This window comes from Numida meleagris, chromosome 6, assembly GCF_002078875.1.
Source record: "Numida meleagris isolate 19003 breed g44 Domestic line chromosome 6, NumMel1.0, whole genome shotgun sequence".
Classification (NCBI taxonomy): domain Eukaryota; kingdom Metazoa; phylum Chordata; class Aves; order Galliformes; family Numididae; genus Numida; species Numida meleagris.
The window spans coordinates 18,687,969-18,700,196 of record NC_034414.1 but is presented as its reverse complement, the minus strand read 5'-3'; the positions used below and the strand labels follow the sequence as shown (position 1 = coordinate 18,700,196).

Here is a 12,228-nt window from a genome sequence, read left to right as displayed (position 1 = left end):
CTCCGCGGAAGGGGAGGCCTCGGGGCGCGCCCGGCTGTGCGCGTGGGGGCGCTTCACGGAGCGAGCTTATGGGGAGCCTGTGGAGGGATGATGCGCTGCTGAGGCCGGGAGCGCCCGTGGCTTCGCTGAGGGCGTGTCTGTGTTAAAGCTTTCCTGAGAACTGGTAGCGGTACGGCATTTGTGCAAACCAGCCTCAGTTGCACGCCACACATGCCCAAGCAACCGCGTAGCCGACTGTAAAGACGCGATGAAGCAAACTTCAAAAGCTTTTAATTCCTTTTTTCCTAAGTAAACGCTCCTTGCAGCGGCGGACTGTTGTAGCGAGCAGCGTTCCTCTCACGCTGCGGTGAGCATGCTGCCGCTGCAGCCCCTGCTGCCCAGAGAAACGGGCTGCGGGTGGGCGCTGCTTCCACGGAAGAGACTGCAGAAAGCAGATGGAGCACGTACAAAGAAAAACAATGAGTCTTTAGGATACATTGTTGTCTGAGAATAAATTATTAAATCCTAAGAAATATCAGTAACCTTGCTTCTTAAAATAGAAGTAATGCTCAAACTCTATTGTTGAGTAAAACCACAGCTGGTGGAAAGCTGCCTACACAAAACTGCAAGTTGTACAGCAGCGGAACTCCAACAAAAAGCACTGCACCAATCTGACTTCCTATTTCAATCCTAATACATCGCAGAGACACTGTTCTCAGCCCCAAGCCTGTAACGTTAGCCTTTCATTACAAAAGCTGAGCGGGCTATTTGCATAGATACGACTATTAGCTTTTCATACCACCAAAAATCCGTTTTGAACAGTGAAGCTTTTAAAAAGCAGGTAACATCACAGGAAAGTGTGCTTAGTTCCACTGGGTTTATGTTGAGATATTTTAAGTTTCAAAATATAACAAAAAAATATGATCAAACTATTGAATTAAAAATAACTAAGGCTGTAGAACAAATCTCAAGGTGAACCCAGGTACTCAAACAAAACCACCAACACAACAGAAGCACAAGTCAATTCCTGAGGGATAGGTATGAAATATTTGCTTAAGAGGACATAAAACATTGAAATAATTTATTTTGCAGGTGTTTACATAAGCTGTGAACCAAACTGAGGGGTAAAGAACGGTGAAGACATAGACAGGTATGATTAAGGCCATTGGAAAACTGGATCCTGCAAATTAACTAGAAGGTAATTCTGAAAACTTATTTTCTGTGGTAGATGCATTATTAAAATTTGTTCTAAACTTGAATAGCCTCAAAAAATCAATATATTTTCATTTAATACAAGTGTAATGGATACAAAAAACATCAGGTGTACTCTTGATCCACTAATTAGGTACCTGAGCACATTTTATACAAAGCAGAAACTGGATGCCATAGTTGGACTGAGCTAGTTACACCTGTTTATTTTATGAACATGAATTAATTGGGGAGATAGGGGCTGAAGAAACCTAACTTTTGCTGCAGCTATTATCCCATTAAGAGCTAACACCGATCAATTTCACTCAAAACAAATAGTCACAGCTGTCAAGTTATAATGATGTTTTGCTAATACAGTTCTCTTAAACACTGCTCTAGTTGGCTTTAAGATGTGAATTTGGCAAACAATTTTCCTTCCTTCCATTAAGGCTAGACCTACTGAACCACAAATAACGTTAACTACATCATGTTCAAAAAGCCTAAGAAAACAAATAAAACAGCACTTCCTCTCTTAGATAACCCATTTAGAAAATTAGTTTCTTATTAGAGTCTCCAGTTTATCAGAGGCTCTGTGTACCACACCAGAAATTCAATATATCCAGTTCATGAAATTCTGCAGAAATAAAGACAGAAATCCAAGATGCTTCTTCTAAATCTTCACAGAAGTAGATGAGGGTCAGAGCTTTCTTTCAGGTACAGCAAAAGACATTAAGTTTCTTTAGAAGTCCACTATGGCTTTCCCCTCAGGTTACATTTCTTTTTTAATGTAAGATGATTTGAATGCAATATCAATGCCTGCACAGCCAGGTGTAGTGCTAATCATAAACATCCTTTTTTTCATCTTAGAAAATGTACTGACTGGGATGAAAAACATTTGAACACAAGAGAAAGCAAGTAGTTGCAGATGGGAGAGTTTGAAGGACTTTTCCCCTCTCCCTCTGAAAAAATGTAATGGCCAAACAAACAAAATTCGTTTAAGTCATTACCTTTCTTCATGGGCATAGAGTATGCTGATCTTACATTAAACAATGAAATTTTCCCAAGGTTAATCTGAAAACTCCTTGTATTTAATTGTGCCATTGAACATAAGAAATCTGAGATTAGTATGAGACGGATCAAACACTTAGTTCCTGATGCTGTGATGGAATAGTCAAAGTTGTTTTATCATTTACAAAAAGAATTACAAGGAAATGATACCATTTTGCAATGGATTTTCTAGAAGACAATCATAACTGTATTTAAAAAGAAAACCATTATCTTTAGAAGTTCAAAAGGAAAATTTTATTATTCAGGACAATTTCCTGCTTGCTTTTCAGACGAAGCACTGATTTTCAGGTCACTCAGCGGTGAAAGGTAACTACCCACCCCATCTGCAGAACTGATGGTGCCAGCTCAAATGATTAAATGCCTTCATTGTTCCATCCATGCTGAATGCAGGTGGAACACTGTAAAAATAGGTGCACAGATCTGAAAGACTTGAGGCAGTTCTGTTCATATAGTTGCAAACCTCATCTCTATGTATAAATTTCTATGTGACTGACAGTCTTATTAATGGAACTTGGTAACAAGCAGCTTCCTCATGTCCCTTTATATCTACAGCAGACTTGAGATAAGGAGAAATCTGAAGAATACAGCACAATTTTGTCCACTGATACATAACATTTGCATTTCAGATGAGCACTTATAATGAATGATTCTTGCGAAGAAACGCTAAGAGGAGTCAACTACTTAGCTTGGCTACTGCCAGACCTTCAAATAAAGACCTGGAGGGTCAGATTATTTATTCATCTTATTCTGCTGGCTTACAAAGTTTTTGCCCTATCTGCAATTAATCACAGGAAGTTACTGCTTTCTCAATATCATTTATCATACTTTCAATATTTGCCTAGGGTTAAAGCCATTTCAACACCTCCCTCTCCAAAGTAATTACTCAAATGCCATTTGGGGAGAGAAGGAAGGCTGCTCCATTCTGCAGTGACGCTGTGCATGAAAGAAACCTGTAATCCAATCAAATAATCTGCCTGACTAAAACTTAAGGTATTCGGGACATTGTGAGAAGACAAAAGTTCCTGAAATTCTCTCAAAGTTACAAAAGCCCCAGCAGAATATGTTATTAGCTATTAGTCAGTCATCGGTATCATTCTTGCAGCTACTCTGGACGACATCTGGAGTCATAAGACTTCAATACTTTACTGCTATATCCTGGAAAGAAAAATGGCAGTTAAACCTAGAATAAACTCCATAGTAAATCCCAAAATTCGTACTGGTGAACTGTTCTTTGGAAGAAGAGAGCCAATATACAGGGAGAATGAAGTAGGACAAAGCTGACCTTAGGTATGACAAGCAGCACGTGATTTCTAAGTTATACAGCATGTCCAGAAAGGTCCCAAGTGTCCCAGATGCAGTAACATTAGGTAGAAACATCTGGGAAACTCTGGAGCCACCTTATATGCTATTTACTCAAGAATCCTTTTATTACAGACCGTGGTGCTAAAAGCTGGTTCTCAAACACATACCACTGTAGGTTATCACTGCCTCGCTGTTAGATAATGAAGTCCCAGCTTGGAATAAAAACATCTCTTTCATAATAGTTGCACATACCAGAAAGCATTCATTACTTGTCTGTTATGCTCCGAAGAGCCTAATTCAGAGAAGAATCAAGTAAACCACTATGAGAGCAACTGATGTATTTATGTACAGGCTCAGAAGCACGATGTTTGCCCCCTGGTGTCAGAAAGGGCTCTACAACAGAACCAGACCAGAACTGCTACCCATTTCGCCTCCTTACCATCACTTTTTGTAACTGTTCAGTGTTCAGAAGATTTTTTTTTTTCCCAAATGAGTTATCTAGAATTGCTTGTGATCTGAATGCAGCTCAGATCTAGAAGTAATCTAAGCAGTGAAGGTACTTAAAAGCTCTGAAGTCCTCTCTCTCTAAATACAGTTCTTTAAAACTTGTAGCACCACACTTGCACTGCAGTGGACCAAGCAAAGAAAACAAGCTGGACCCTTGCAATCAGCCGTAAGGTTGACAGGCAGACCCCCTGAACAGGCCAGAAAACCAGTTAATGAATCTTTGTGCCATACCGTGACTCGAGGCAATTTTTCAGTATACTGTTTATTAGCTGCATGTATTGAGATTAAAGGAGTCAGTGCAAATTCCCGGACTAAACACGTATTAAGTACTTGTTTTATAGTTACTATCGTAACACATCTCCCTCTATCAGCATACAGTAGAACAGCTATTCTAAAGACCATTTTCATACACGAAAAGGCTTACAACTTTGCATCTCAAATAAGAGGCCTCTCAAACACCCATGTTTTATTAATAAATTTAAATTACCTTTCAAAAAAAAGCTTAAGTGGAATGTTCTGATCAATTCAGTGGTCTTTAATTCAGTATGCTGCAAGTTTACTATCCAACTACAATTAGCTATTGAATTCGCATTTGGTGTGCAACAGAAAAGGCTGAATAGCTTATATTCTACCAACCATTTCAAAGTAAGCTGATGCACACGAAAAGAAAAAAAAAATCACTGTTTCCTACATCAGTTCAGCATTAAAAGGTTTGTCTTTTATTTTTTTTTTCCAGTTAAAAAAACAATTGGGACTATTATCTCAGTAATAGCTTCCTAAAAAAGACACAGAACAGCAACTTCTTACCGGACTGCAGGTTGTATCTTTACACTGGTTTGGAATGTTCCTAGGCCTTGTCTAAAACTGCTGCGCTTCTAGCCATCAGCATTGTTTCAAGATGTCTGCTGTGTAGCATTGTCTTCAAAAGCTTATCACTCCTCAGTAAAAACTTTTCTTGTTTGTGCTCTTCACACGCAAGATGAAAAGTGAGATTACCACCTATTTGCATGGAGTTCCAGACTATTCAACAATGAAGTCAAAAAATACACGAAGTTCTGAAAGTTCAGTTGTGATACAAAGTAGAAATGTCCCTCTGAGCAAACCTCTGGGCAAAAACAACCTTCAGTTTTGTATATAACAGTTAAACAACAGGTAGCTGTTCCTTAACGTCACCCTTCCACACGCAGAAATTATTTGATGAGCAACAAAGCACTTTTCTTCTTGCACATGCTATAAATGCAACAGAACTACCAACACCTCTATGGAGGCAGCTATCAATATGTTCTCCCCACTGCAGAGAGAGTGCATGTGCGCAAAAGTTAGGCACAAGTGATTTTCCAAAGGTTATACCACAAGTATACAGTAAAACTTGAGTAAAACTTGGTAATTTCCAGCTCCTAGTCTAATGCCATTTCTTCTAGACATTGCTGCCTTGATGAAAAGGGAAGTCTCCACAAAAATTTCCTAGGCATCACAGATATTAGAATAAAATCAGAAGAACGGAAGAGTTTGACAACTCTTCAAGAAAATCTTTCATTAAAAAAAAAAAAAACAACCTTATGCAGTGTAAACCCATTACATTGAATTTGTTTCAGTCACTGAAAACCAGTGTTCAGGATACAATTTTTATAAACATGTTTTATTTGTCTTGCTTATACCATTAGAACTGTAACTGCTGGCTGTCATTTCCCTTAAAAGGGGAAATCAATTCAAACACATACTGGTGCTTTTCAAAAGATAGCAATTAAAAGGGCAGCAGCAGCGGGCATTTGAGATTTCTTAAAACCTTCAAGGCTGCAGGAAAGACAAAAGGACATGTGACCAAAAGTGTTATGATTATCCATTAGAGATTTCCATCAGTACCGGCATCAGTTATTTAGGTGATAATACAGCAAAGTCAAGTATTAGTGACAGACAATGTGCAAGTCATAAGGAATGATAGAGAGTACCAATCCTTACAAAAGTCATTGCTATCAAAGAAACTTAAATGTGTTTCAAAGAGATATCTAAATACTTCACATCAAATATACAGTGGCCATCCAGATTATAACTCACATTTGTTGCAAAATTTTGTTGAAGTGCCAAATCAAAGCTTTTCTCTTTAAAAAAAATTACACAATAACATTAGCAGTTATGCAAGCGATCTTAAATCCTTAGCCACAGTAAACAGGGCCCTGGTGATGAGGAGCGCTGCAGCTAAGGGCGCTTCTTTGTCAAAAACTGGCTATAAGCCTACTTAGGGAAATATGCATCGCTACACATCTTTAACTGTTCAGTGCTTCAGTTTAATATGAAAAAGCTGAAATGCAGTTGCACTACCAAGCCACACTTCACTTTTTCAATCCTTTCATGGGAATATTGGGTTTTGTCACATTAGGTTTTGCCACCACAGTAATTCTTATTGAATTTGAAGATTATATCCAAATTTGTTGCATCACTTTTTATGTCAGAAGTGAGTCTTTGCTTTTTCCTGCCACTTCAGTTAACCATGGAGAGACTGGATCACCCTGAAAATTGCCTTTTTTGCTTTATTCTTAGCAAGGGTGAGGAATCTGAATCTCATGTGCAAGGCTCAAGATGATGCTTAGGACAGAACATGCAGAGTAAACGTTGTTTCGTTTCTTTCCATATCCAGGTAATATAAAGCTGGCAACTGTAGTCCTGTCATAATGGGTAATGAAAATAGTCCCTTTACAACAAACTTCCTGTAAGGGAGAACAAATAGATGATAACTCTTCTGGTAACATGTATAGTACACTGGCCAGTGTGTTTTTGGCGTTTTAATGTAATCCTGTGAATTTGTTTAATTCACTTGCTGAGCGTTCATTTGAGGCATCCCTCTGTTTGGTCTTGGGGGCCCTCCACGACCTAGAAAATATGTGAGAGGCACTTGAATTATGCATGGAAACAAAACAGAACAACAAAAAATACAGAAAACAAACAAAAAAAACCCCAACCCACAACTACAAACTCTGGTCTGAACTAGGTATTTGGGCTAAAGGGTTTCAAAAGTATCTTTACATCAAAACTCAACAGTGTGCAGCCTGCCTTTATGGTTTTCATTTTTATCTCAATACCTTTCCCTCCAAACTATGAAGCTGTAACCACTTCAAGTAAAAATGAAAAAAATTAAGTCATGAGATAGAGACACCGAAACTAGAAGTTTTGAAGTAATGTAAGGCAATCATTGGTTCGCTGCAGTTTTAAATACTGCAAGCTAACTAATCACATTTTTACTTCCATTCTTTCCTAATTAAGAAAGGGACTGTCTGCAGCTCACATTCTCAGTATATGAGAACTGTTGGTCACTTGGTGAATTTCTCTGATGTCAGCCGCACATCCCTGACAACAAATGTCAAGACGTTTATTCATTATACATGTGCTTTCTATAGTATGTTCTCAGCTTCACCACAGCCTGGTTTAATTCCAAGCCACAGTTCCAGAGGATGGTGCCTTCAGTATCAGGAGAGTCAAGAACAGAACTCTAAGTGCAACCTCGAGCTGTCCTCAATGATAAGGCTCTATGATGATTATTTAAGATTCTCATAAAAATGTCTGCATGAGACAGAACATAATCTTATCACCAAAAATCTACTAGAAAAGAACTGTGGAAAACACTGTTGAAAAGTAAGATTTAAAAGTTCAATTGGAGCCTCATGGGTATGTGTTCTTGTTTTTTTGTTTTTTTTTTTTTCCTTTCTTCAGATAAACACATGGCAAACACTATCAAAAAGCTACAGGATAAAATGCCTCCACTCCTTAAAGCAATAATTTTTCGGAATCAAGGAAGAAAATAAGACGTTGTATGTTTAGATAAAAAAAAAAAAGACCTTGCAACAGATGCAGTAATTCATCTCTTACTGCAGAGAGAAACACAATTCTGAAGGCTGACAGCCAGTTACAGCCAGAGGGCTGCTTTGTAAGCAAATTTTACTTAGAAATTACTAATGCACCTAACTAAGCAGATCTTAAGTTATGATAAATCTAAAGAAAAAAATCACTTTAAACTCTTTCATTATTATCTGCTACATTTTAAGCACCAAAAGCAAATGTCTTTTTAATTTCTTCCCAAGTAATTCCTCATTCAACAGCCAACTAAGCTCCTACCACTACTTCTTAGGACAATGGTGCAACTCAAGCCATAAAGGACCTCAAGAAGTCCTCCAAGTCCAAACCCTTGTTCCAAAGCAGAGTCAGCTATGAAGTCAAGAGACAAGAAAGCTTATGCTTCAACTGCGATCTACTGAATAAGGACTGAGGTTGCTTTTTGAACACAAAACTCAAGAAACGGAATCCAAAGATCCATTCAGCAAAAATCAAGTACACATTACTCAGGAATTACCTCGAGGAGCTCCCCGAGGTCCACTTTGTCCAGAACCACGTTTGAAGTTCTGTTGATATCCATCCTGAAGCACAAAAATAGAAAAAAGTTATGACATGAAATATACACATTTTCTTGGTTTAGGAAGTTATTAGTTACCAGTAAAATAACATGCTTTTAGAACAGTCTGCACTGATGAAATGACCTGTGACTTCAGCATACTGCATTCTGTTAGTTTTAATTCACGCGAGGAAAACAAATTCTTACTACTACCAGTATCTAGCAGCTATAATAATGTAAAATAAATCCTTTGTCCAGTTACAGGATATTTTCTTCAATAGAAATAATAAACGCAAACAGAACTATTTACTGTTCATTTTTTTCAAGCTACACAGAGGTCAAAAAGATGGGATTCCCACAGTACCAGTCAACAAAATGAAATAAGATGCTAATGACAGTATCAAAATTAGCCATCTCATCTGTTTACGAATACATGTTTGAGGATAAGCAGTCATTTAGTCAGTCTGACTAAGCTTTGAGCAGACTGTATATTTCCTACAGAATCATGGAATTCTATACAAATTTCAAAGCAACATATCAGAAATACCAAAGACAGGCAAGCCCCTTACAAGCTTGAGAAGTAAACTTCAATAGATTTAAGCTCTCTGAGTGTCGTCTTCTTTCTCACAGAGCTGTAAAAACTTGAGCTTTTTTTTTTTATAATTCAACCAGCTTTGCTTTGGCTACTTCAGAGACCACACAGCCAAACTGCTTTCCCAATTATAACTAGCCATCTCAAATTCTGCTATTGTTAAGTATCTGTTCAGTACCTGTAACTTCTGTCCTCATTAGCAATAAAAAGAAGTCACAGGAAAAATTTTCACTTATTGACTTGCACTCGTGCTTTTGCTGATGCATACATTTTTCTTGTAGCTTACCCGCTGGTAGTTCGAATAATCTCGAGGAGTATTAAATTGGGGCTGCGTGTAACCACTGTTCGGAGTGTTGGAAAATGAAGGACGGTAGCCATCATATCCTCCTAAGGAAAAATGTAAGTCCTTTACTTGGAAATGACAACCTGTCACACTATGCTACCATATAAAGAAAAGCCTTAAGACCTTTTAACCTAAACCTAAGGAAAAAAACACTTGGTAAGTAGTTTCTGCAAGTCAAGCACATGTTTGCAACATCAATGGTAATACTATTACAAGAAACTCAAATGAAGATCTAGTAAGAACTGGGAGGAGAAAACCATTCTGTGCATTTCTCCAGTATTTTGAGATTTAATTTACATTACATAAATCCAAAGCTAAATGTAATACTGATCTAAACGTAACAGCTGCAGTCTGCAAGGTCACAACAGCCAACTCAAGCTGCTTCTGAGCGAAGGTTTCCCTGACAGGCGGGAAACAAGTCCAAGAATGGTTTCAGTCCTAAGTCTAAAACTTGGAATCCAGCTCACTTTTAAACAGGCAAATGGTGAGCACAGTACTGCCATCCACAGTCAACTGTATTTTTATTACAGTAAGTTTCTCCTCTATTCTCCAATCACATAAGAGGATGAGAAAAGGGCAAGAGGATCCAAATCCACCCTTGAGTGCTATATTCACCAGTCCTTCACATGACAAGGAAACTGCATCTTTCCTGTTCTAGCATACACACCCTGGCTATCTCTGCAACACTGAAAGCCACATAAAATAATCTCCACAAACATTTTTTATTTATCCATCCAGAACTATTGTATCATTCCTCTGCTCCTGTTAGTTCCTTCAGAGTAATGACTTTTGCATTTCTGCTCTTGTATTTCTGCATAATCAAACCCATTCTCAATATGATGAAAGATGAAACTCTTTCAAGTAGACTAATTCTACCAGAACTGGGAATAAAACATTTTAAGTATCAACTGGCATGTGAATTCATCAATTGATGTTTGTGAAACATTCTGTTGGATATTTCCATGTTTGTTTGTATTTGCAATAGCAAACAAATGCCTCATCAAACTAACCCTCAGCCTTCAGCGTAGAACAGAAAAGAGACTTCTTTATTTATATCATAACCAAAGGATATAAATATAAATAGACTTATATAAATATAAGTCTAACCAAAGACCGAAAATTCATATGCTTAAGTGTAGCTTACTTAGCTGCTTAAGTAAGCTAAAGCAAACAGGATTTTCAAGTTTCAGAAGGCTACAGAAATACCACTAGAGTAAAAAAATCAGAGTAGGTCAGTTTAACAAATAGCAACTTGACAGAATGTTTCCAGAAAGAAGCAAGTAAAAGTCAGATAAGAGTGTTCAATTAAACCATTTACCTCTAAATCCATTTGCCGGTCCCCTGTAACCATTCATCAAACCGCGAGTCCCACGTGATCCACCACGAGACACTCCCCGACTGTTGTAATAAGGCTGACTGTTACGTGGAAATCCAGTATTCTGTTGGGGAGGTTGCTGGTGGTTACCTGCCACTTGATGGGTCTGGTCCGGAGAACCATGGTAAGTACCAACCACTGCATTTGAAGTGAGGAAAAAGTACACGATCATGAGTTTCTGCCTTGACGTTCCCACATACGCTCCCTTCTAACTCAACATACAAAGCTTTGAAGTACCATTGAACACATCAACAAATGCTTAACCATTCAAAGAAAAATAATCTGCAGAACTGTGTCAAATTTAATACTGTGAGATATCTGACAATGAAGATAAATCAGCTCTGTGCCACTTTTAGATTAAGTCAGTGTCAAGAATCCTCTGGCCTAAGCTCAGCAACAAATATTCCTAACGCAGGTAACATTCTTCTGTGTGCCATTTCAATTCCTTTAAAAATCACCAACACACATACATACTGTAAAAAATAATGTGAGTTAGCTCGGTTCTGGAGCTTCCTTCCCTCTGAACTGGCAGACAGCCACTAAAAAATATTTGCAGTCACTCTACATTCTCTCTGCTAGGCACAGCTGTGCTGACTGAAGATGAGATTGTGGGAATGTTTTAACAGAGCTGCCATTTTGACTGTACAGGCTGCGGGTTCTTTCCTTCTACAGGATACGTAAGTCAAGAGGCAAAAGCTGGACAGATAGCTTGAGACTATTTGCTTTTTGAAGAAGGTATGCCACATTATCTTCACTTCACAGGAATCATCAGACATGGACTATGAACACAATCCAAGGATCATAGGCTCAGCAAGCATAATAATAGACAGAATTCTGTATCTAAGAGTGGAAGAGCTATAAACTTTAGCTTGATAGCAATTGTTAAAGCAGGATCTCAACATTTAAGTGATAAGATTCTCCCTCCCATTTCATATGTAGGAAAGCAAGACTTCACTATCCAAAAGAAAGCACAACTTCAGTTCAAGCTCACTCAGCCTCACGGTGCTATGAAGTTTTGTATAGCTCCCTGTCTCCCCAACTTCCACGCATTCCGCAAGAACAGAAAGAGGTGGTTATCCTTTAGGGTTTTTATAATGGGCAGGTTTTGTTCTAAAGCCACTGTATTTTCTTAGTACCATCAGTTACATTTACTTAGCTGTTATATGAAGTTAAGCACTTAATACTGCATAGCTCATTTTCAACACCACTGTTGCCCAGGTTATTTTTCTAGTTTTTATTTTATTTTTTTATTTTATGTCATACAATGTACAAGGGAAACAGCGAAAACCTGGTTCTCCCTCTTCTCATCCATCCAACCCTTACCCTAACTTGCAGGGAAGACAAAATTCAAGACCATAATCAGTTGCAAAGAAGGATTACATTTTTTCCTTACTCTACACCTCCAGTAGCTGTTAGCACTTCACCACTGCCATCTCTGCCCTGCATCTTTCATGTGAAATCCCTCTCTGCATCTACACATTTTATCTGAGTGT

General features: G+C 38.2%; 1 protein-coding gene and 1 long non-coding RNA gene across 3 annotated transcripts in view; one reads left to right on the top strand and one right to left on the bottom strand.

Annotated features, from left to right (window-relative positions):
- LOC110401695 lies at positions 35 to 2,992 on the top strand. Of its 2 annotated transcripts, none has more exons than XR_002440536.1 (3): positions 35 to 169; positions 1,072 to 1,177; positions 2,505 to 2,992. It is a non-coding gene; the product is annotated as an uncharacterized LOC110401695 (long non-coding RNA). The 2 variants fall into 2 exon arrangements; XR_002440537.1 differs by having other exon boundaries at positions 35 to 346.
- The window catches only part of CAPRIN1 (cell cycle associated protein 1), a 33,748-nt gene continuing 26,004 nt past the window's right edge, over positions 4,485 to 12,228 (bottom strand). Inside the window, exons 16-19 of the mRNA XM_021403090.1 lie at positions 10,679 to 10,873; positions 9,304 to 9,404; positions 8,387 to 8,450; positions 4,485 to 6,912 (exon numbers count right to left, since the gene is read on the bottom strand). Coding sequence (XP_021258765.1) covers positions 6,848 to 6,912; positions 8,387 to 8,450; positions 9,304 to 9,404; positions 10,679 to 10,873 — 425 coding nt within the window. The 3' untranslated portion in view covers positions 4,485 to 6,847. The remainder of the gene's footprint in view (positions 6,913 to 8,386; positions 8,451 to 9,303; positions 9,405 to 10,678; positions 10,874 to 12,228) is intronic.